This window comes from Mus caroli, unplaced genomic scaffold, assembly GCF_978045245.1.
Source record: "Mus caroli unplaced genomic scaffold, Mus_caroli_1 scaffold_3, whole genome shotgun sequence".
Classification (NCBI taxonomy): Eukaryota; Metazoa; Chordata; class Mammalia; order Rodentia; family Muridae; genus Mus; species Mus caroli.
The window spans coordinates 131,557,775-131,577,220 of record NW_028227258.1 but is presented as its reverse complement, the minus strand read 5'-3'; the positions used below and the strand labels follow the sequence as shown (position 1 = coordinate 131,577,220).

Sequence of the window (19,446 nt, the reverse complement as noted above, 5' to 3'; positions counted from 1 at the left end):
AGAAGACTGGCTTCCACGTGGTTAGGAGGAGGGTCTCAGTGCCCACCCCTGAAATGACACACTTCCTCCAAGGCCACACCTCCGAATAGTGCCACTCCCTGGGCCAAGTATATTTAAACCACCAAAAATAGTTACCATAGCCTGAGTGCTGGGGAGATGGCTCGGTGCATAAAGCACTTGCTATGTAAGCATGAGGGCCAGAGTTGGGATCCCCAGAAACCACATAAATTCATGCAGGTGTGGTAGGACTTGAAAGCAAAGACGAGGAATCCTGGGACTAGACTAGCTGGAATCATCAAGCTCTGGGCTCAGTGAGAGACACAGCCTCAGTAAATAAAATATAGAGCAATAGAAGACACCTGGTATCATTTGGACCTCCAGGGCACACACACACATATACACACACACACATACACATGATAAGATGAAAAAGTTAGTGCCTTTCTCAGAATTATACACATAGACATCTGTATGTGCACACATATAACATAGGTGAAGTGGAAATTTCTGGGGTTTTTGGAGACTTGGTTGTGTCATGTGATACTTCTCTGGAAACTTTTTTTTTTTTTTCTTATCTGAAGACAGAATTTCTCTGTGTAGTCCTAGCTATCCTGGAACTCACTCTGTAGTCCAGGCTGGCCTCGAACTCAGAAATATGCCTGCCTCTACCTCCCAAGTGCTGGGATTAAAGGTGTGTGCCACCACTGCCCGGCACTGGAAACTGTCTTAGAGGAGATGTTTTGCTGAAGTAGAAATGTGAGAGGATATTTTGGCTGAAACAGACACCTGGGGGGGATGTTTTGCTGAGAACAGATGTTTTTCTGGAAGCAGCCTGGAAAATGACCATGTGATATTTTGCTAGAGTGGATGCTTGAGAAGACAGGTAATGTTTGGAAAGGGTATAAGTAAAACAGACCGTGAATGACTCTGTGGCATTGGTTCGCCTTGCCATTCTTTGCTGGGCTTTGTTTGGTTTTGTTGATGCTGGTCTTCACTGATGACGCTGTGGTATTGGCTACCTTGCCTTCTTTGCTGATCATCGTTTGTTATGACTTCATAGAGAAAAATGCATCAAAAAAACTCATGATATTCCAGTGGCTTCTTGCTACTTCTGTGGACTTGGGTCTCGTGTTTTTTTCTAATAGAACTGCAGTTGCTGATTTGTGAGTGATGTTTGCAAGTGGATCGAGCTAGCACTGCTAGTTTATGTGAACTGAACTGCTGATATCCTGACAACACACACTGGAATCACCCCCAAATAACTATTTCTAAACAGGTCCATATCCCCCTTTGCTCTATTAACCTTTCCTTTCCACTACCTCTGTTGGGTTGTAGGCTACAAGAGAGGTTAAAGAATTTAAGAACCCTTATTAAAGTATGTTTTGAAAAATCTAAGCCTACATATAGGGAAACAAGGCAGAAAATCTCACAATAAATGAATCAGAAGCATTATCACAATTTGAACATTTCTGGTGGGCTTCCTAAATGGTAGTAGATTGATTATTCATCTAAAACAAATGAAAATTCTGCTCTAAAATGTCATCTTTGTCTTGTAAGATAGAAATTAAAGATACATTCACATTATTTTTTTTGTGTGTGTATATGTGTACAGGTGTATACTTCCAATGTTTGTGCTTATACAGGTGTGTTTGTATATGTATATGTGTGCATGTGTAGATGTGTGTGTGTGTCTAAAACAGATAACAACTTCTGGTATTGTTCCTCTAGAGCACTGTCCAGCTGCTTTTTGAGGCATGGTCTCTCATTAGGCCCGGAACTCAGCTACTGACAGAGGAGCTAACTGGGGAGCCTCAGGGATCTGCCTGTGTCTGCCTCTGCAGCACTGTGATTAAAAGCACACCATCACTCCTTGCTTTTTATATGTGCTACTTAAATCAGATTTAGGTTCTCATGCTTATATGGCAAGCACTTTCTAAACTGAGCTATCTTTCCAGCTCCCTATTTGGTTATTATGTGCCAGTGGTTCTCAAATTTCCTTTTATTTTATTTTTTTTTGTTTTGTTTTTTTGTTGTTGTTGGTTTTTTTTTGTTGTTGTTGTTTTTTTTGTTTTGTTTTTTTTGTTTTTTTGTTTTTTTTTGGTTTTTTGAGACAGGGTTTCTCTGTATAGCCCTGGCTGGCCTGGAACTCACTTTGTAGACCAGGCTGGCCATGAACTCAGAAATTTGCCTGCCTCTGCCTCCCAAGTGCTGGGATTAAAGGCGTGCGCCACCACGCCTGGCTCAAATTTCCTAGTGAGACCCTTTAACCATAAATTATTTTGTTGCTACTTCATACCTATAATTTTGCTACTGTTGTGAATCATAATGTAGATATCTGACATGCAGGATGTGTGATATGTGACCCCTGTGAAAGGGTCATTTGACCTTCAAACAGAATTTGACCTTCAAAGGTATCATGAGCCTTGATTGAGAACCACTGTTATCTACATATAATTACAAAAATTTTACAACACAAAAGCTACTAAACAACTACAGGCACAGCTGGTATCAGGATTCATTCACAGTGTTCTCCTTTGGGGAGTTGTTCATTGTTTACAAAGCAGCGTGCTGAAACCCACCATGGTCAAATCGAATGTCCCTTTGGTGGTCCTGGGTGAAGCAGTCTAGTTCTCTTTCCTGGAGGGCTGGGATGACCCATCTTCTCATATCTATCTCAGTGATCACAGGAAGTTGGGTCACAGCACATAATAAGTGGCTAAACCATTGTCCACAATCTTGGGAGCTTGAGGGTCGAAGGCTAATGTCTAGTTCAGTTAGCTCTTTAAGAAAGCAGAGGTTTTGGCAAAGGATGGCCCATCCTGCATCACAGATACCGTCATTGTAGCTCAGGTCAAGCTTCTGTAGTGTCGCTAAATGACCTGACTGTATGACAGAGGCTGGAAAACAAAATCAGTCTAAGATGTAAGGATACTCTCTCCCTAGGTTGGTCCCCTTTTCAGTAACACACCACTTCTGATGTTAGTAACAATTGATAATAACTTTCTTTTAACCAGCTGTTTTATTTGGGGCATCTGAAAGTATTTCAGTAAGAAAATTTATCTCTGTGCATCCCATACATAGCCCAAAAAAGAGATTCCCCCAGGCTCTCTTTTGCAAACCTCAACTGGAAGAATTCCATTTTTGTATTAGCTCAAGTTCTTTGCTCCACTGGAGTCCCAGTTCTCCTGCAGACTTTTCCTAATTAATGCACAGAATGATGGCCTACTGGCTTTGATTAAGGACCATTGGTACACAGCATTAAACCTGTGAGTTTAATGCTGGTTATTGATTCAACAATTATCCAACAGAGTACTTTCATTTTAGAGGTACTGGAAATTGAGTCTAGTGTCTCATACAGGCTAGATAAGTATTCTACCACTGAACTATATCATCATCCCTAACAGTAAATTCATTGTATAAAATATACTTGGTAATTTATAGTTCACTTTTGAGACTTCTACTACACGAGATAATTTCGTCTTTGAAGAGCCCTTATACTGTCATAGTTTGATTATGCTTGGCCCAGGGAGTGGCACTGTTAGGAGGTGTGGCCTTTTTAGAATAGGTGTAGCTTTGTGGGTGAGGGTTTTAATACCCTCATCCTAGCTGCCTGGAAGCCAGTATTCTCCTAGCAGCCTTCAGTTGAAGATGTAGAACTCTCAGTTCCTCCTGCCCCATGCCTGCCAGGATGCTACCATGCTTCTGCCTTGATGATAGTGGACTGAACCTCTGAACCTGTAAGCCAGCCACAGTTAAATGTTGTCCTTATAAGAGTTGCCTTGGTCATTGTGTCTGTTCACAGCAGCAAAACCCTAACTAAGACACATACTTTGACCTTAGATGATTGCTTCTGCAGGAGGAAGTAGTCAGGATACCCAAGGCAAATGGCACCCGCCTCCCTCTTCAGCTGAACCAACCAAAAGAAGGATTAAGGAGAAGAGATAAGTGATGCAGGATCTCAGAACAAAGGATCTCTTCAATCAACCTTCAGATGAATGATTTGGGAAGTATCCCTCTGACAGTCCTCTACCGAAGGCCACCATGGCTGTGTCCTCCACCCCATACTCTTACATTTCATTGTGGGGCTGATCTTACAGAAGGAAGCCCTTCTTACCATCCATCACTATCTTCTAGTGACCCCGGCCAATCACTCCCCTCTACCTTGGTCAGCTCATCTCAAAGAACAGTCATGGCTCTAGAAATCTGACAAGTACCAGGTAGCTGTGTGCAGACATTTAGTGTGAGTGCACTGTGGATGGCGGCCTCTGTGTGGATGACTGAATCAGAAGCTTCCTGGCAGGAACCTTCCTCCCTCCTCATCATCCCCAGAAACACCCTCCTCTGCCAGTGGCTTCAAAATTACACTGTCTGTTTTAACCAGATCTCTCCTAAGCCAATATGGAGGGAAAGGAAGCTGCCTCAGCCCCAGGTCCACCACTTTATCCTTGCTTTGTGCCAACGAGGGGTTAATACAAACCCAGGAGAACCACATCCTCTGTCACCAGGGAGCAGCTGCTCAAATGTAGCACGCGAAGCGACCTTGACAAATTTAGTGTTTGCTGAAGCAGCGCCAGGTTCCCACCAACACACTTATTCCAGGAAAGGTTGAGTATCTCCAGGGCTGGGAGGTACACAGAGGCTTCTGCTAAAAGTGTAAAGATAAGAGCATCAGTAACGTGGACCCATGAGAGACCATATGCTTCATATCTGTGCAAAGAGAGCCAAGACAATATATTACTGATTCAGGGCTGAAAAGGGTGTTCTTGGGGCACTACTGATAACATTAGGAAGCCAGACTTGATTAAATGGTATTCACCATTAGCTAGGATTTCTTTGATTTCTTTTGTACTTATGGAGAGAGGAGTCAAGGTCCTTGGAAAGCTGGTCAGAATTTCCAAGGTATGGCTTGGTTGGCACGTATGCCAATGTGTGGTCCCAGCTGAACTTCAGAGATGGGACCAAGCTTCTCTGCAACTCAAGAACACCAAGCTGTATTTGTGTTTATTTCATGCAATTAATCAGGCACAGTACTTTGGCCTGAATGAGAATCGGCTCATATATTCAAAAGTTTGGTTCCCAGTTGGAACTGGTGGAAGGATTCGGAGGTATGGCCTTTTTAGAAGACCTGTGTCACTGGGGATAGGCTTTGAGATTTCAAGTCTCAAGTCTTGTTCTCTCTGCCTGCTGCCTGTAGATCAGATGAAAGGTCACAGCTACTGCCCCAGCACCATGCCTGCCTGCTGCTGCCATCATGTTCCTTGCCATGATGGGCACCAACTCATCCTCTAACCTTAGGCAAGCCCCAAATTAAATGGTTTGTTTTACAAGTTGCCTTGGTCATAGTGTCTCTTCACAGCTATAGAAAAGTAACTAAGGGGCTGGAGAGATGGCTGAGTGGTTAAGAGCACTGATTGTTCTTCCAGAGGTCCTGAGTTCAATTCTCAGCAACCACATGGTGTCTCACAACCATCTGTAATGGGATCCGATACCCTCTTCTGGTGTGTCTGAAGACAGCTACAGTGTACTCATATGCATAAGATAAATAAACAATTATTTTAAAGAGAAAGAAAAGTAACTAAGGCAAAAGGAAAGAACTAACATGTTCTGCGTAGAGTTTTTCAATGCTAATTAATTCTCAGTTGGCTCCTAAGTTAAAATTAATCATAAGAACTTATTCCCAAGTACAACAAGTATTTTTAATTGTTCAACTTTTTTAAAATAAAGAATAATATTGTTCAAGGAGAAATCTCTTCCACCCGTGGCACAGAGGTCTATAGTAAAGAGGAGTCAAATTTTCTATTTTTTCTATAAAAGTGATGTAGAATGTATATCAAGTTGACTGCTGCAATTATGTTAATGATGTTATTTGTGTAATAGTGCCCTTATTCTTTCCTGATTATACAGCTAGAAGTAGAAGGAGCTGTCTCTCAAGAGCAATTTTTCCAATTAGGAGGCATATTTATGAAACATCATATTGTTCCCAAACAGTGTATTCTGTAATTTTTCCAAATGAGCACTGAGTAAAATATCTCACTTTGTGTATTTACCTAACTGCTTGATGACCAAATGCAGAGAGTGCTGAGTACATTGGGTAGGGACATTACACAACCATACAAATAAGTGCATGAATTAGATCTTATTCTTTTTTTTTTAAGGATTTATTTTATTATTTTATCTAAGAACACTATTGCTGTCTTCAGACGAACCAGAAGAGGGCTTCAGATCACATTACGGATGGTTGTGAGCCACCATGTGGTTGCTGGGATTTGAACTCATGACCTTCAGAAGAGCACTGTGATGGTTTGTATATCCTTGGACCAGGGAGTGGCACCATCAGAAGGTGTGGACTTGTTGGAATAGGTGTGACTTGTTTGGAATGGGTGTGTCACTGTGGGTGTGGGTATAAGATCCTCACCCTAGTTGCCTGGAAGTCAGTCTTCCACTAGCAGCCTTTGGATGAAGACATAGAACTCTCAGCTCCTCCTGCGCCATGCCTGCCTGGATACTGCCATGCTCCCACCTTGATGATAATGGACTGAACCTCTGAACCTGTAAGCCAGCCCCAATTAAATGTTGTTTTTTTATAAGACTTGCCTTGGTCATAGTGTCTGTTCACAGCAGTAAAACCCTAACTAAGACAAGCACTTAGTGCTCTTAACTGCTGAGCCATCTCTCCAGCCCCCTAGATCTTATTCTTGACACTAGTACCTGCTATACAGCCTAGGCTGGCCCCAGTCTTCTGGTCCTCCTGCCTCCTGGGTGTTGGAAGTCCAGGCAGGTACCACATACTTTGCTTTAATTATAAATGTCAACAAAGGCTATGAAGAAGCTCCTAGTTTAGGTAGTGACTGTGTTAAACAGTTACACAGACCTGAAAGTTGTGGGAACTACTAGGAAAGCACAGAGACTGGAAGTCAGACATTCCAGAGATGAGAATCAGAGGGAAGAATCAGAAAGAATCAGTCTGCACTAGAGAGAGATGCTGGTGAGCTGGCCCTTTAGGTTACATTCAGCAACACAGGTTCCACCTGAGACACTACAGGAAGTGCACTGCCATTTGTGAACTGATAAAACCCTGTTTTAAATGAAATTTACAGACTCTGCAATAATATTAACAAATAACATTGGTTGAGCATTATGAGTCAGGCAGCCTCTCAGAACCGTCTATGTAGTAAAAACCACTTGATTCTTACAACTTTGTGATGCACATAGAGTTGCTGCACTTTTTCTATTAAACAGATGTGGAAGTAAAATAGCTGACATCTTGGGGACCTTCGGTCATGTGGGCCACAAGAACCAGGGCTAGATCTGATTCAGGAGGTCTGACTGCAGGTGTGCTATAGTCAGGAGATAAACCAAACAGTCTTGCACTGAGTAATTATACTGAATTTCAAGGCATTCACAGACCCTGCCAAGCACATCTTTAGACACTGGGCATGCTGAACATATCAAGTCTGAAAGGTTTGTAGCCTGGGACTTCTCTGCATGGGATGCTGGGACAGGGCATAAAGTGGTACACAGCAAAGACCAAGTGTGTGGGGACAGGGAGGAGGGCACGAGCTCTCTTAATATAGACGTCTTAGAATTTGGAATAAGTGTTTAGTAACTACTTATTTCTACAAACAGGGTCCATTTGTTTCATTAATTACAGCCCTGTCTGGCCCATGGTACCATTTTAATGCATAATAAATACATGAGAGCTGTTTTCACCATTATCCAAGAGTCACTATGGAAACCCACCTCTGGTGTGCCTATCAGAGTGTCTCCAGAGAGGGCTAACTGAAGAAGGAAGATGCTCCCTGCACTGGGCAGCCGTATGCCATTGGACAGGGTCCTGGAGCAACCCAAGCACCAGCCCCCACCTCTCCCTGTTAGTGTGGCTGCCTGTGTGTGGCCAGACCGCTCACTCGCACTGTGCACAAAATGAACAGTTCTTTCCTTAAGCTGCTTTTGTTAGGTATTTTAACACAACTCTGAGGAAAGGACCTAACTCACGCCAGAATCCAACTGTCCTTGTCACATGTACAATTATAAAAGGAGTGCATTAGGTTTCTTGTAGGTTTTATCGTTTTAAATTTTTATTTGGGGAACAACTTGTACCTTCTTCAGGGGTTGATGCCAGAGAATACAACCTATGTTGGGTTTTCTGTTTTGTTTTGCATTTCTGTTTCTAATCTCGAATCAGAATAATACCTTAAAGACATTAATAATTCCACAATTTTTTGAGACTGGTAATATATCAGCAAGATCCAAGATTAGTCAGCCAGACTTCTGTTGCTGTGACTAAGTGCCTCCAAAGGCTGGGCATGGAGGTGCCGGTCTTGTGTGGTGGAGCAGAGCAGCTCACCTCCTCACAGCCAAGAAGAGGAAGGAGAGGAAAAGCAGAAGGAACCTAGGATAAGATAAGGCTGTTACAGCTTACTCTGGGATACCTTCCTCTGGCGGGGCCACGCCTCCTACAGATCCCACCACTACCAATAAAGAGCTCACTCAGCTCCTTATCAATCATGGCTGATGCATCGATAAAGTAAGAGTCCTCAGAACCCAGCCACCTCGGGATACCACTCCAGTGGGAATCAATTCTTCAATACATAAAATGTGGGGCGGCATCGCCTATTGAAGTCATAACAAAGTTAGCAGGGCAAGACTGAGACTACTGCCCTAGAAAGGCCCATGGCTGACCAGAAAGGCTGGCCTGGCCCTTGGATGCTGCCCAGAGAACCTGGGATTAGAAAGTGCTTTCACAGATCCCTACTAACAAGAGCCGCTTACTGAGCTTAATCTGTTTGTATTAATAATATAAATGATGGCATGGACTAGTTTTCCTTCTGTGAGTCTGGAATTCTCAAATGTTCTAGGGTGGGGATGTTTGTACGTCTGAAACCCTGGGCTTGCAGGCTCAGGTGAGCTCCACTAAGAACATATTTCACATATGAGTCACAACTCATTGCGGGGGTAGCTAAATGTACCTGTGCCACTCCACTGAGAGAGAACTTTTGGGAGATTGTTCTTGGCATCCTTGGGGCTTTCCATCAAAAAAGTTTCCCTTTCTTGATCTTATTCTCCCTTATTCTTGAAGTTTTTCTTATTCCTGATCATATTTCCCTGTAATAAATCTTTGCTATGAATACAGCTATCTGCTGAGACCTGAGTCTTCCTTCCTCTGAATCAATGAAACTGGAATGGTGCTCTGGATCCCAGTACTGAATGCACAAAGTGCTGGTTTACCTGAGTGATTCATTTGGGGAAATTCTACGATATCCTGTCACCACTAAGCACCTTCCTCCTCTTGCCAGCCATGATGGGAAGAAATTCTAGATCTGGTAGACCATGACATAAGGCTAGGATAGATGCATGGCCCTTCGGATTCCTAAGAGAGCATTAAGTCCTGTGGGGAACGAGTGCTGGTCAGCTAAGTGTACACATGAATAACTCATTTTCCCACCAGACTCAGCAACCTCAGTTCACATTCCCTCTCAGCAAAATTACAAGTACAAGTTACCAGACATAGACTTCTACAGTTGGCTTCATTAAAAGGAAAATGCTACTCAAAGCTAGGTTAGGGTACAGCAGAGGCAGGAGGACAAGTTCAAAGTCACTGTCAGTTAAATAGCAAATTCAAGGCCAGCCAGGGCTATATATGAGATCCTGTCTCAATTAAATAATAAAAGTAAAATAAATGCCAGTGTCATTTCATATGACTTTAAGGACACTTTTAAGAGGATATATTTCCTGGAAAAACAAACAAGCAAAAATCCCAATTAGTCCTTAGTAACTTTTCTGCACCTTAATCTTGGAATGATTGGTGGGGAGTGGGGCTCTCTCTCACCACTGTGCACTGTCTGCTGGGAGCTGGGAAGCTCGCTTACCAAGGGCTGCGAAAGCCTCACTTTGTAAAGCACAACTGTTAATCAGCAAGGACTTCAGTGCTGGTAAGAACCGGAGCCTGCAGAGTAGGTTCTCTGAGGAGCCGCCCACGTCTCTGTTGGATGACAAGTCCAGTTCTTCCAGGTTGGAGAGTAAAGGGATAATCTGAGCTGTTGAAATATCACCCGTGATATGTATGAGGCACCGTTTCACAGTCATGGGAGTGTCTGGCTCCCACAGGCGTCCTGACCAGGCATCTACCAAACTCATTGTATGACATTACCCTCCCTGGCTGGAACTCGCACACAGACCATACTCCTACCAAATCAGCCTTTCTCCAGGTCCTCCCCAGGCCTCTCTCTATTCCCAAGCTTCTCTGTAGACTAGAAGGCAAAAGCAAGGAACTGTGTAATCAGTTGGGCCTGCCATTCCAAACCTGTACTCCCAATCACTTGGGACACTGAGGAAGGAGGGTTGATCACTCAAGGCCTACCTGATCAGCATAGTGAGACCTTGTTTCAAAATAAAAAGCAAACAAGAGGACTAGATACAGAGCCTGACTCTTTGGCTACTCTACCCTACTCTATCATTATCCCTTCAACCCCAACATTAGGTAGGAGAGAAAGAAGGCTAGAGGGGAAAGGGAGCCGCAATACTGTTAGACTACTTCCTGATGGTTAGGGGTGTTGAGTTTCTTGGGACAATTTTGATCTCTGTCATCAGAATATCTCCAAGCAGCCACAACAGCAGAAGCAGTAGCCACAGCCTCTCTCAGGACGCTAGCATTTTATACACACTCAAGAGTCCCCAGAATTCCAAGCATTATATGATTGCAAACACTGTCTGCAGCTGGCAAAACCATGCCCCTACCAGAGCACGAGGCAAATCATAGTCAGCAGCTGTGGACAATCTAAAGCAGCTCCATACCCAATACCTGGGATTAAATCAAAGATACACTCCTATAACATTTCTATGCTTTCAAAGAAACCAAAGTGCTCACTACAAAGCCTGGCTGGAGAGTGTCTGCTAGCTTTGAATAAGCTAGGTTTTCAACCACAGGACCACAAAAGCCACGACAATAACAAACCCTGTATGATTTCTGCAGTAGCTGGCTACTCGGAATCTTAGCTTTATTAATCACAAGATCACTGGAGACAGAAATGGCTTGTTCCTTGTAGTTTCCTTCATGGTTGGCACATATTAACATCTGACATCATCATTCTTTGCTCAGAATGTAAGTACCAATAAGGCAAGTGAGACAAGCCGTTGGTGATGGAGTCGGCCAGGTCTAGTTGCCGTGAGAGGCAGGCATCATAAAATTTTCAGGTTAGAGTTTGTAGCTCCTGGGGTACTGCATGCCTTTCAGTTTCTGACAAGCTGAGCATTTAGTCTGTCTCATGATTCTCTACGTTCTAGAAATCAACAAAGCATTCAGAAATTTGACAGGACAACTGGTCTTAGACATTAATCTTGTACAGCCTGCAAACATCACTGGATCCCGGCAACTACTCCTGCATAAATCCTGGCAACTGCCATTATATTCTGCTTTTCATAAAGGTATAAGAGGTCTGATTGCTTTGAAAAACATGTCACGGTCTCAGTCTTGCTGTGAGCCTTCCAACTGTGCCTAGTCGAAGATTCATTTCTCACCGATCATATCAGCTAACCTTGTCCGGTAAGCAAGCACTGGCACTTGAAGGTAGCCCTAATCTACTATCTTTCTGTTGCTTGCTTGCTCATAAGCCTCTCCCTAACACTTACCACCATTGAAAATATTATCCCAGGAGCCCCATGGAGCTGGCTTTTATCTTGGAGCCCTCTAAGGCGCCCAACCCAAAATAAACCTCCCAGTCTCTATCCTATCTGCAGTGGTTTGAAGGAGACTGTCCCTCCGTGTCTCAGTTTGAACTGGCATGCCTTGCTTGTCTGAAGACAGTGAGGCCTGAGTGGAGTTCCGTGAGATGAGGGGTGGGGAGCAAAGGCAGAGACCGAGTGATAGGAAGGTATTTGGGCTCTTGCAACAGCTGAGGCAAAGGATGTCAAGTCCCCAAACTAGGGTAGCAGAGGTTTGAATGGTAAGTCATGCTGAATATGTTGAAGGTTCAGTATGGCCACATATGGGGAGGAAGAGTAATTTCTGGTTTCCTTGTTATGGGAAATTGCATTTATATATTACAGGTAATAACCACAGACCCATGTTGATAGTGGAGAAATCACTGCTGTTATTTAAAGTCATACTGTTCATTTTGTACCATCACTGTCTCCCTTTCAGTAACTGCCCTTGTCTCTGAGTGTCTTGACTTCACTATGTCATCTAAAAGCCTCCTTTTGGTCTTCTCTCTACATATCTGTATGTAATCGAGGCTGCAACACTAAGATGCTTGTTTCTAAAAAGCAAGAGAAGTTTAAATTGTTCTCCAAGTACTAAATCCTGGATTCCTTAACATTTACTGGGCGCTCAGCGCACACACAAAACTCTGATGACGTGACCAGTGAATTTAAACATCTGCTGCCAATCTCTAACTTCCCAGGCATATCCATGGATTCTGCCCCACAGGGTCACTTACTCAATGACGTCACATCTCCTGCTGTTAGTGAGCACTGGTGAAGGTCCAGGACTTCCAGATGCTTCAGTGAAGCCAGCTGAGCAGGCACATCCTCAAAGCCTCCACCCAGTTCCTTGTTGCAGGAGAGGTCCAGTATCCTCAGCACATCCAAGGATGCAAAGGCACCATCTGCAAAGCAGGTCCCAACCCAGGTCCTGAAAGTCATATTGTGAGTCGGTGGGCAAGAGTGCAGGGGGCGGGGGGGAGCAGGGCAGGAGAGGAGGCAAGTCAGTACGCCATCCTGGCAAAGCCAAGGGGATGGGGGAGATAAATGCAGAGTCCCTACCTACTAGGCCTCAACAGACCCAACGATGACCTCACAAGCTCTCTCTCTAAGATACCAATTGGCTGCCACTAACTATTGTCTATGAGGACACTTGACTATGCGTCCAACTACTATTGAGCAAGGACCTCAGCTTTATTCAGGCTGCCAGGAAGAAGAATGTTGAAGGCTCTGAAAGTCACAGGGAAAACAGTTGTCGTTCCCTATCATAAGCTACTCCACATGAATACAAAGTCTTCATTCACCCTAGATGTCTCCGGAGCCGTCAATATTGGGTTTATCAATATCAGCACCTTCCTAGCACTGAGCACAAAATATTGCAGACATCTTCAACTGAGATAGTAAATCTACCCAGTATCCAGCCCATACCCTAGGTTTCCCAGTCTTTGTAAAGCTAGTCTGATTAGAAGCTTGTCTGTTGTGTGGAATTGAACCTAGAGCCCATACAGGCTAAGCAAGAGAGAGTCCCCCACTGAGGTACCCCATCCTCTTTCTCTCTTGTTACTTCTTTCTTAAATTGCTATGTATTTAACTTCATTAAGTTGCCTGTGTTGGCTTTGACTTTGTGATCTTCCTTCCTCAGCCTTTAGGATTTCAGATCTACACTGCCTGACTTAAGAGGCTTCTTTACTTTTTGTCTTAGTCAGGGTTTCTATTCCTGCACAAACATCATGACCAAGAAGCAAGTTGGGGAGGAAAGGGTTTATTCGGCTTACACTTCCACACTGTTGTTCATCACCAAAGGAAGTCAGGACTGGAACTCAAGCAGGTCAAGGAAGCAGGGGCTGATGCAGAGGCCATGGAGGGATGTTACTTATGGCTTGCTTCCCCTGGCTTGCTCAGCCTGCTCTCTTATAGAACCCAAGACTACCAGCCCAGAGATGGTCCCACCCACAAGGGGCCTTTCCCCCTTGATCACTGATTGAGAAAATGCCTTACAGCTAGATCTCAAGGAGGCATTTCCTCAACTAAAGCTCCTTTCTCTGTGATAACTCCAGCCTGTGTTAAGTTGACACACAAAATCAGCCAGTACACTTTTCTTTTGTGTTTTTCTTTCTTTTTTTGTAATAATGAAAGTGTATGGTTACTGTGAAAGATTTTTTAAAAAAAAAATGAATAAGCCTAGCTAGCACTAAAGCCCTGGGTTCAATTCCCATCTCTGAAGCAAATAAATAGAACAAAGAATATTCAAATTTATATGTTCTAATAGGTTTTAAATAATGTATATGCTGAATATTTATGCTATATAATACATCTGAAAACATTTCACTGATTTCTATCGTGTGTGGGTATGTGTGAGTGATACCCACTTGGAGACACCCAGTGAGCCATCTCGCCAACCCTGATATATGCTACATATTATACTTTACATGATCTTGAATTTAACCACTGTTAACTCACCCAGTAGTCTGATGCTCTTTTGGGATAATCCACAGGAACGCAACTTCAGTACCTTTAGGCCTGATGTACTTCTTAATCCTTGTGCTATGACGTCTAGACAGCTGCCAATATTTCTGTTGTTGGAAAGGTCAAATACTTGGAGGCTCTGCAGCTTGGGTAGCAAGTGACCTGGAAGGGAATAAATCCGAACAGGAAGTGTATCCATACAGAAGTCAGGGGCAAGCAGGAGGTCTACTGCAGCTTTCCGTGCCTCGGAAACAGCGCATCCAGGAGCTTCCCAGCTGCCAATCACAGGCTTCTGTAGAGAGGCTCTTGTGTACTGTATGGTTACATCACTTGTCAATAAAAACAAAACAAACAAAAACCTATGGCCTGTAGGAAAGGGTAGAATAGAAGGCGGAATATCCGGTAGGCAGAGAGGATTCTGGGCTAGAGCCAAGCACGGAGGATTAGGGTCCCAGACATAGAAGACAGTCATATGTAGCTGAGGACCAAGTAAACTGCCATGAATAGAATAATGGGATTATTACATTGTAAAGCAGTTGGGGAACATGTCTGTCTATATGGCCTAGGTATTTATAAATATATTTGACTCTCAGAGTCATTACTTCCTGGAGCTTGGAACTGGAGGAAAAACACGCTTACAGAAAACTCACTCCAGGCAACTTTCCTATGTTTTTCTGGGACAAATTCCTCCAATTCCACTTACCCACAAACACTCCGTCCTGTGACGTGAGGGCGCAGTCCACAAGTTCGAGTGTTCGAATCTTGCTCCCTTGTTGGAATGTGTGGAGAACCCGAGGCAACGTCCCTCCCACCTGGCTGTTCCACGACAGACTTAGTTCTTCGAGTTCAGGTATCATTTCAAGGGTGCCTCCTGGTACAAAGTGTTCAGAAAGACAGAGACGTCATTCACGATCCGAACAGCCAGTATTTGGGGCGTATAAAAGCTGGGGCAGATACTGTGTTAGCCGATGAGGAGCGAAGAGAAGAAAGGGTCCCAGTTCCTGCCCCTAACAATAGTTTGGTAAGCGCTTGGGAAAATCGTATGAGTTTTCACAAATTTTTTTCTCTTTCTTTCTTTGTGTGTGTGTGTGTGTGTGTGTGTGTGTGTGTGTGTGTGTGTAGTTTAACTTAATTAAATTGAGGCTTTAGTTGTAGTTAAGAGTTAAGACAAATTTTAGTTTTAAAAAAGCCCCTCATTTTCATGAATTTTCAAAGGTGGATTAGAAAAATGAAGGCGGTATTATTTTGTAGTTTAAAAACAGATTAACTGCTCTCTACTCCAGTTCTTCTGATTTATTGATGAGGGCCTAAGACCCAACGTGAGCTGGCTTTACAACAGCCACACTGAAGAGCCATACAAGCAAGGTGCCTGGTCAGCGGTGCCTCTGCCCTCATCCTTATCCACAGAGCTCAGCACAAGCTGGAGTCTAAGGCACAGGGCGTTTCAGCTCATTCGATGCCTCATGGGAGCACCATTTCCCAGAATGCACTTGGCCATTCACACTCGAAGAGACAACATTTGCCCTAGAGGGACCAGCTTGGAAAGATGCCTCAAGGGAAGACATGTTTTCTGTGTTCACTTCTAAGCTTTTAATATGTATGTGTATATACAATGTATGTACAGTTGTTTGCCCAGTTGTGCACATAAACAGGAAGCTATAGAATAACCTCTAATTTGGTACTTTAGGTACCTCTGTCCTCCTCAGTTCATTCGTTCGGTTGTTTGTTTTGAAAAGGGTCTTCCCTGGCCCAGAGCTTGCTGAGTGGGCTGGCTGGCTAGCAGGCCCCGGGGATCCGCCTGTCTCTGCCTCCCTGGCCTTGAGATTCTCGGTCTGTGCTGCCATATTCAGCTTACATGCATTCTGAAATTCAAAATCGGGTCCTCATGTTTACAAGAAATGCTTCTTATGAGCTGAGCCATCTCCCCAGCCCCTGTCTAAACTTATCTTTCAAGCTGGTATACAAAGAGCAGTCACGTCTGAGGGGAGGGGTCACCATACCCAGTGTTTGAACGTCCTCAGGGGTAAGCCTGCAGCTACTCAGCCTCAGGACTTTTAACTTGTTGACAGGATGCATTTGCTGAGTGAGCAAGTGGAGGGTCCCGCTGGCAAAATCGTTCCAGGAAACGTCCAGTTCTTCCAAGTCCGAGAGGAGAGGCAGAATTGAAGCTAAAGCGGGCAGAAGAGGATGCAGACCTGTGTGTGTGATTCGCGATTTGTAACAGAGCTCAGTGCCTACGTGCACAGGGGGTAGTTTGGGATTGTATGAAACCACAGTGGGTAGGCACGTTGGCATTTAGCAAAGCAGTGGTCTCTTGCTAGCAAGTGAGGAAATTACCCCATTTGCATTTCCTGTTTCTTGGGAAATTTTCTATTTCTGTAAAAAAACAAAACAAAACAAAAACAAACAAACAAAAGCACCCTATAAACACAAAGCTATCTTCCCAGGATTCTATAAAACTGTCTATGTCGTTATTGACCCCTGTGGCAGAATGTTACTGTTCCGAAAACACTGCTTGCTCCCTCTGCCCGACATCCTCCTTTGCTCCAATGGGCTTTCAGTCTGAAACCTGGTGGATGCTCCAGGGCCAAGTCAGCAGAGCCTGGGAAAGTCTGCACATCTTCTTCCTCATCCTGGCCCTCCCTTCCCAGCCATCACTAACTTACATGTATTGAATATTACTCATTTTGAGACAGGATCTCACTGTGCAGCCCTGGCTGGCCTGAAATTGACTGTGTATCACAGAAGTCCATCTGCCTCTGCCTCCAGGGCGCCAGGATGTTTGCCTCCACCACACCTGGCGCTATCTTATACTTAGACAGCGATGTGGAAGTTTTGTGAATAAACCTTTCTGAGTCTCTATCGGAGCTCGTTAAAAAGTAAAGCTACCCTCCGTGGGAAAATTCTCAAAAATCTCCTCTATCTTCAGAACCAGCAAGGGTGGAGATGGCCACGTGGAGGAGGCAAGGCATGCTTGCATGCTGCAGGAGCCCGTCCTCCCTCAGCCTGGAAAGCTGCCCAGAGGGCTTCTGTGATTTCAGGTCAGATAGTCTGGAGTCACCAGTTCTGAAACCACAGCTCTGGCAAAAACCTCTTTCTTCTAGCAGTGCTTCTAGCAAATCATTTCAGCCACTGCATCTTATTCACCATGACCAGACTTTGTAAACTTTGTAACTTTGTAAACTTTGTAAACTTTGACTACACCCAAAAACAACAACAACAACAACAACAACACAGGGAAAGAAAAACCTTGCTCTCTGACACCAAACACAGAGTTGGCTGCTGCCTGCTTTCATTCCCACGTTCATTTGAATTCGTAAAGGAAGCCAAGCCTCCTTCCTGGTAGCAACTTCATAAAGAAAATGTCACTACTACACTCAAAACACAGATCAGTGGTAAAATCAGCTTCCACCAGAGTCCCCTGAGGACTGGCTGGGACATAGGACTTAAGGCTCCAATAGCCCAAAATGTTTGGCTTTGTTCCCAGAAGCTCAAGTGGCTCTGATCCCTTAAGCTTGGGCTTATAGTTCCCTGTTAAGAGCCCCATTCCAGGGCTGCGGAGATGGCCCTGTGAGTAAGGACACTTGCCCACCTGCTCTGAAGATCTGAGTTTGATCTTGAACCCCTGTGTGGTGTACAGAGAGAACTGACTTTCTCAAGAGGCTTCTGGCATTTGAATCCTTGGTCATCTGTTAGTAGCCCTGGCTGGGGAGACTTAGAAAATGTGGCCTTGGTGAAGGAACTGTGTCACTGGGACTGGTTTTGAGGTGTCAAAAGCTCTGCACTGTTTCCAGCGCACTCTCTCTGCTTCCTGTTGGTTGGGGAGGTGAGCTCTTGGGTGCCTCCATGTCTCCCTGCTGCCTGCTACCTCCACTCCACAGTTACAGACTCTAAGCCTTTGGAACCATAAGCCTAAAACAGACTCTTGTCCCTGAAAGCTGCTTGGTCACAATATGTTATCACAGCAACAGAGAAGGGGCTAGTGTGCTATCCTTCTGAGAGGAACTAGCTTAAAGGACTGCCTCCCTTCCACTGTGGCAGGATACAGCTAGAATCCACTTGTGATGTATGAGGGAGCTGAGACCTCACTAGACCAAGTCACATTGATCTTGGATTTTTGGGCTCCACACAGGCTGTTTTCCATCACTGCCCATGTAGATTAAGACTAAGATGAGGACGAGGACGCCTAATTAGAATGCACTTTTGGTATCTCTCAGACCACATGCAGTCTCATCGGGCTCATTTTAAGGTATCTGAGAAGCAGAATACAAGAGTCATGTGGGGGGAGGGGAAGGGCAATAAACATTGCTACTTTTGCTTGTAAAAGATGTAAGCAATAATTGCTTGAAGTCATATTTTTTGTTCCACAGTTCTGAACAAGGCAATGCCACATTAAGTTCTCTGCACGGCTCTGTCTCATGGATCAGACTAGTGAGTTTATAGTTCTTAGGTACAGATTTTATCTCATAGAGCAAGACGCAGCAGCTCAGTAGGTAAAATTGCTCAGGAAGAAAACAAGTGAGTTGATGCCCTAAGCTCAAGTCAAATCTTGGGAGCTTCAGGAAAACCAATTAACTTTTTTTTTTTAAGGGAAGCAACCACAGAAAGCTTTTATTTGTTCAAAGAAACAGCGCCTTTTGCTGTAAAACAAGAAACAACCCAGCAACTGTCAATACTTTCTAAACCAACACACCAAACTAGATTCTTATTAGAATCTAAGGGGGTGTTTTGTTTTGTTTTGTTTCACAGTAGTGAGCTCATGGGTCCCACCCAGGCTGGCTTGAAACTGCCTACATATCGAAGAACAACTTTGAACTTGTGATCCTGTGGTTCCAAGTGTGGCAATACAGGTGTGTGCAGAGCTAGGGTGCAAGCCCAGGCTCAGAGAATGCTAGGCACATTCTCTCTTGATTAAGAGACTAAAAGACCAGGACCTTAATTAACAATGTCTGTTTGCTTTTAAAATAAATAGTGGCACTGCCACTTTCTGCACATGTCCAGGACCTCAGGGGAGACCTTAGTGTAGATCACTGTGTAGGTTTTGACTGTTCCTTTCCATATAGAGGCCTTATATTCTCTATACAAAGTTAATATCATACACACCAGTTTCTTTCACATCCACTGCTGTTAATCCATAGCTGTTCAAGTCTAGACCCGTGTCAGCAGCCCTTCCACACAGCTTCCTCAGGAACCAGTCACTGTCTTCCATATTGGATTTCAGGTCCATTTCTAAGTCAAGAGGCATAACTACATAAAATCAGAGAATTTGCTCTTAATAATAGT

At 44.1% G+C, this 19,446-nt stretch overlaps 1 protein-coding gene across 1 annotated transcript; it reads right to left on the bottom strand.

The window, feature by feature from the left end:
* Positions 1-2,553: 2,553 nt before the first annotated feature.
* Positions 2,554-19,408, bottom strand: Lrrc31 (leucine rich repeat containing 31). Its single transcript, XM_029475168.2, has 8 exons — positions 19,267-19,408; positions 16,164-16,331; positions 14,867-15,034; positions 14,158-14,325; positions 12,435-12,602; positions 9,870-10,037; positions 4,478-4,645; positions 2,554-2,897 (listed from the first exon to the last, which is right to left on the bottom strand). Exons 1-8 carry the CDS (start codon positions 19,406-19,408, stop codon positions 2,554-2,556), a joined length of 1,494 nt encoding a protein of 497 aa, XP_029331028.2.
* Between the last annotated feature and the right edge of the window lie 38 nt (positions 19,409-19,446).

Excerpts from the sequence above, each read along its gene's own strand:
- Lrrc31 (XM_029475168.2), bottom strand. The coding sequence starts at position 19,408 with ATGCCTCTTGACTTAGAAATGGACCTGAAATCCAATATGGAAGACAGT. Across the intron at positions 16,332-19,266 it reads AGTGGATGTGAAAGAAACTG|CTTCAATTCTGCCTCTCCTC; the intron begins GTGTGTATGATA and ends TGCCCGCTTTAG. Across the intron at positions 10,038-12,434 it reads AGGAGATGTGACGTCATTGA|CTCAGATTATCCCTTTACTC; the intron begins GTAAGTGACCCT and ends ATATTTCAACAG.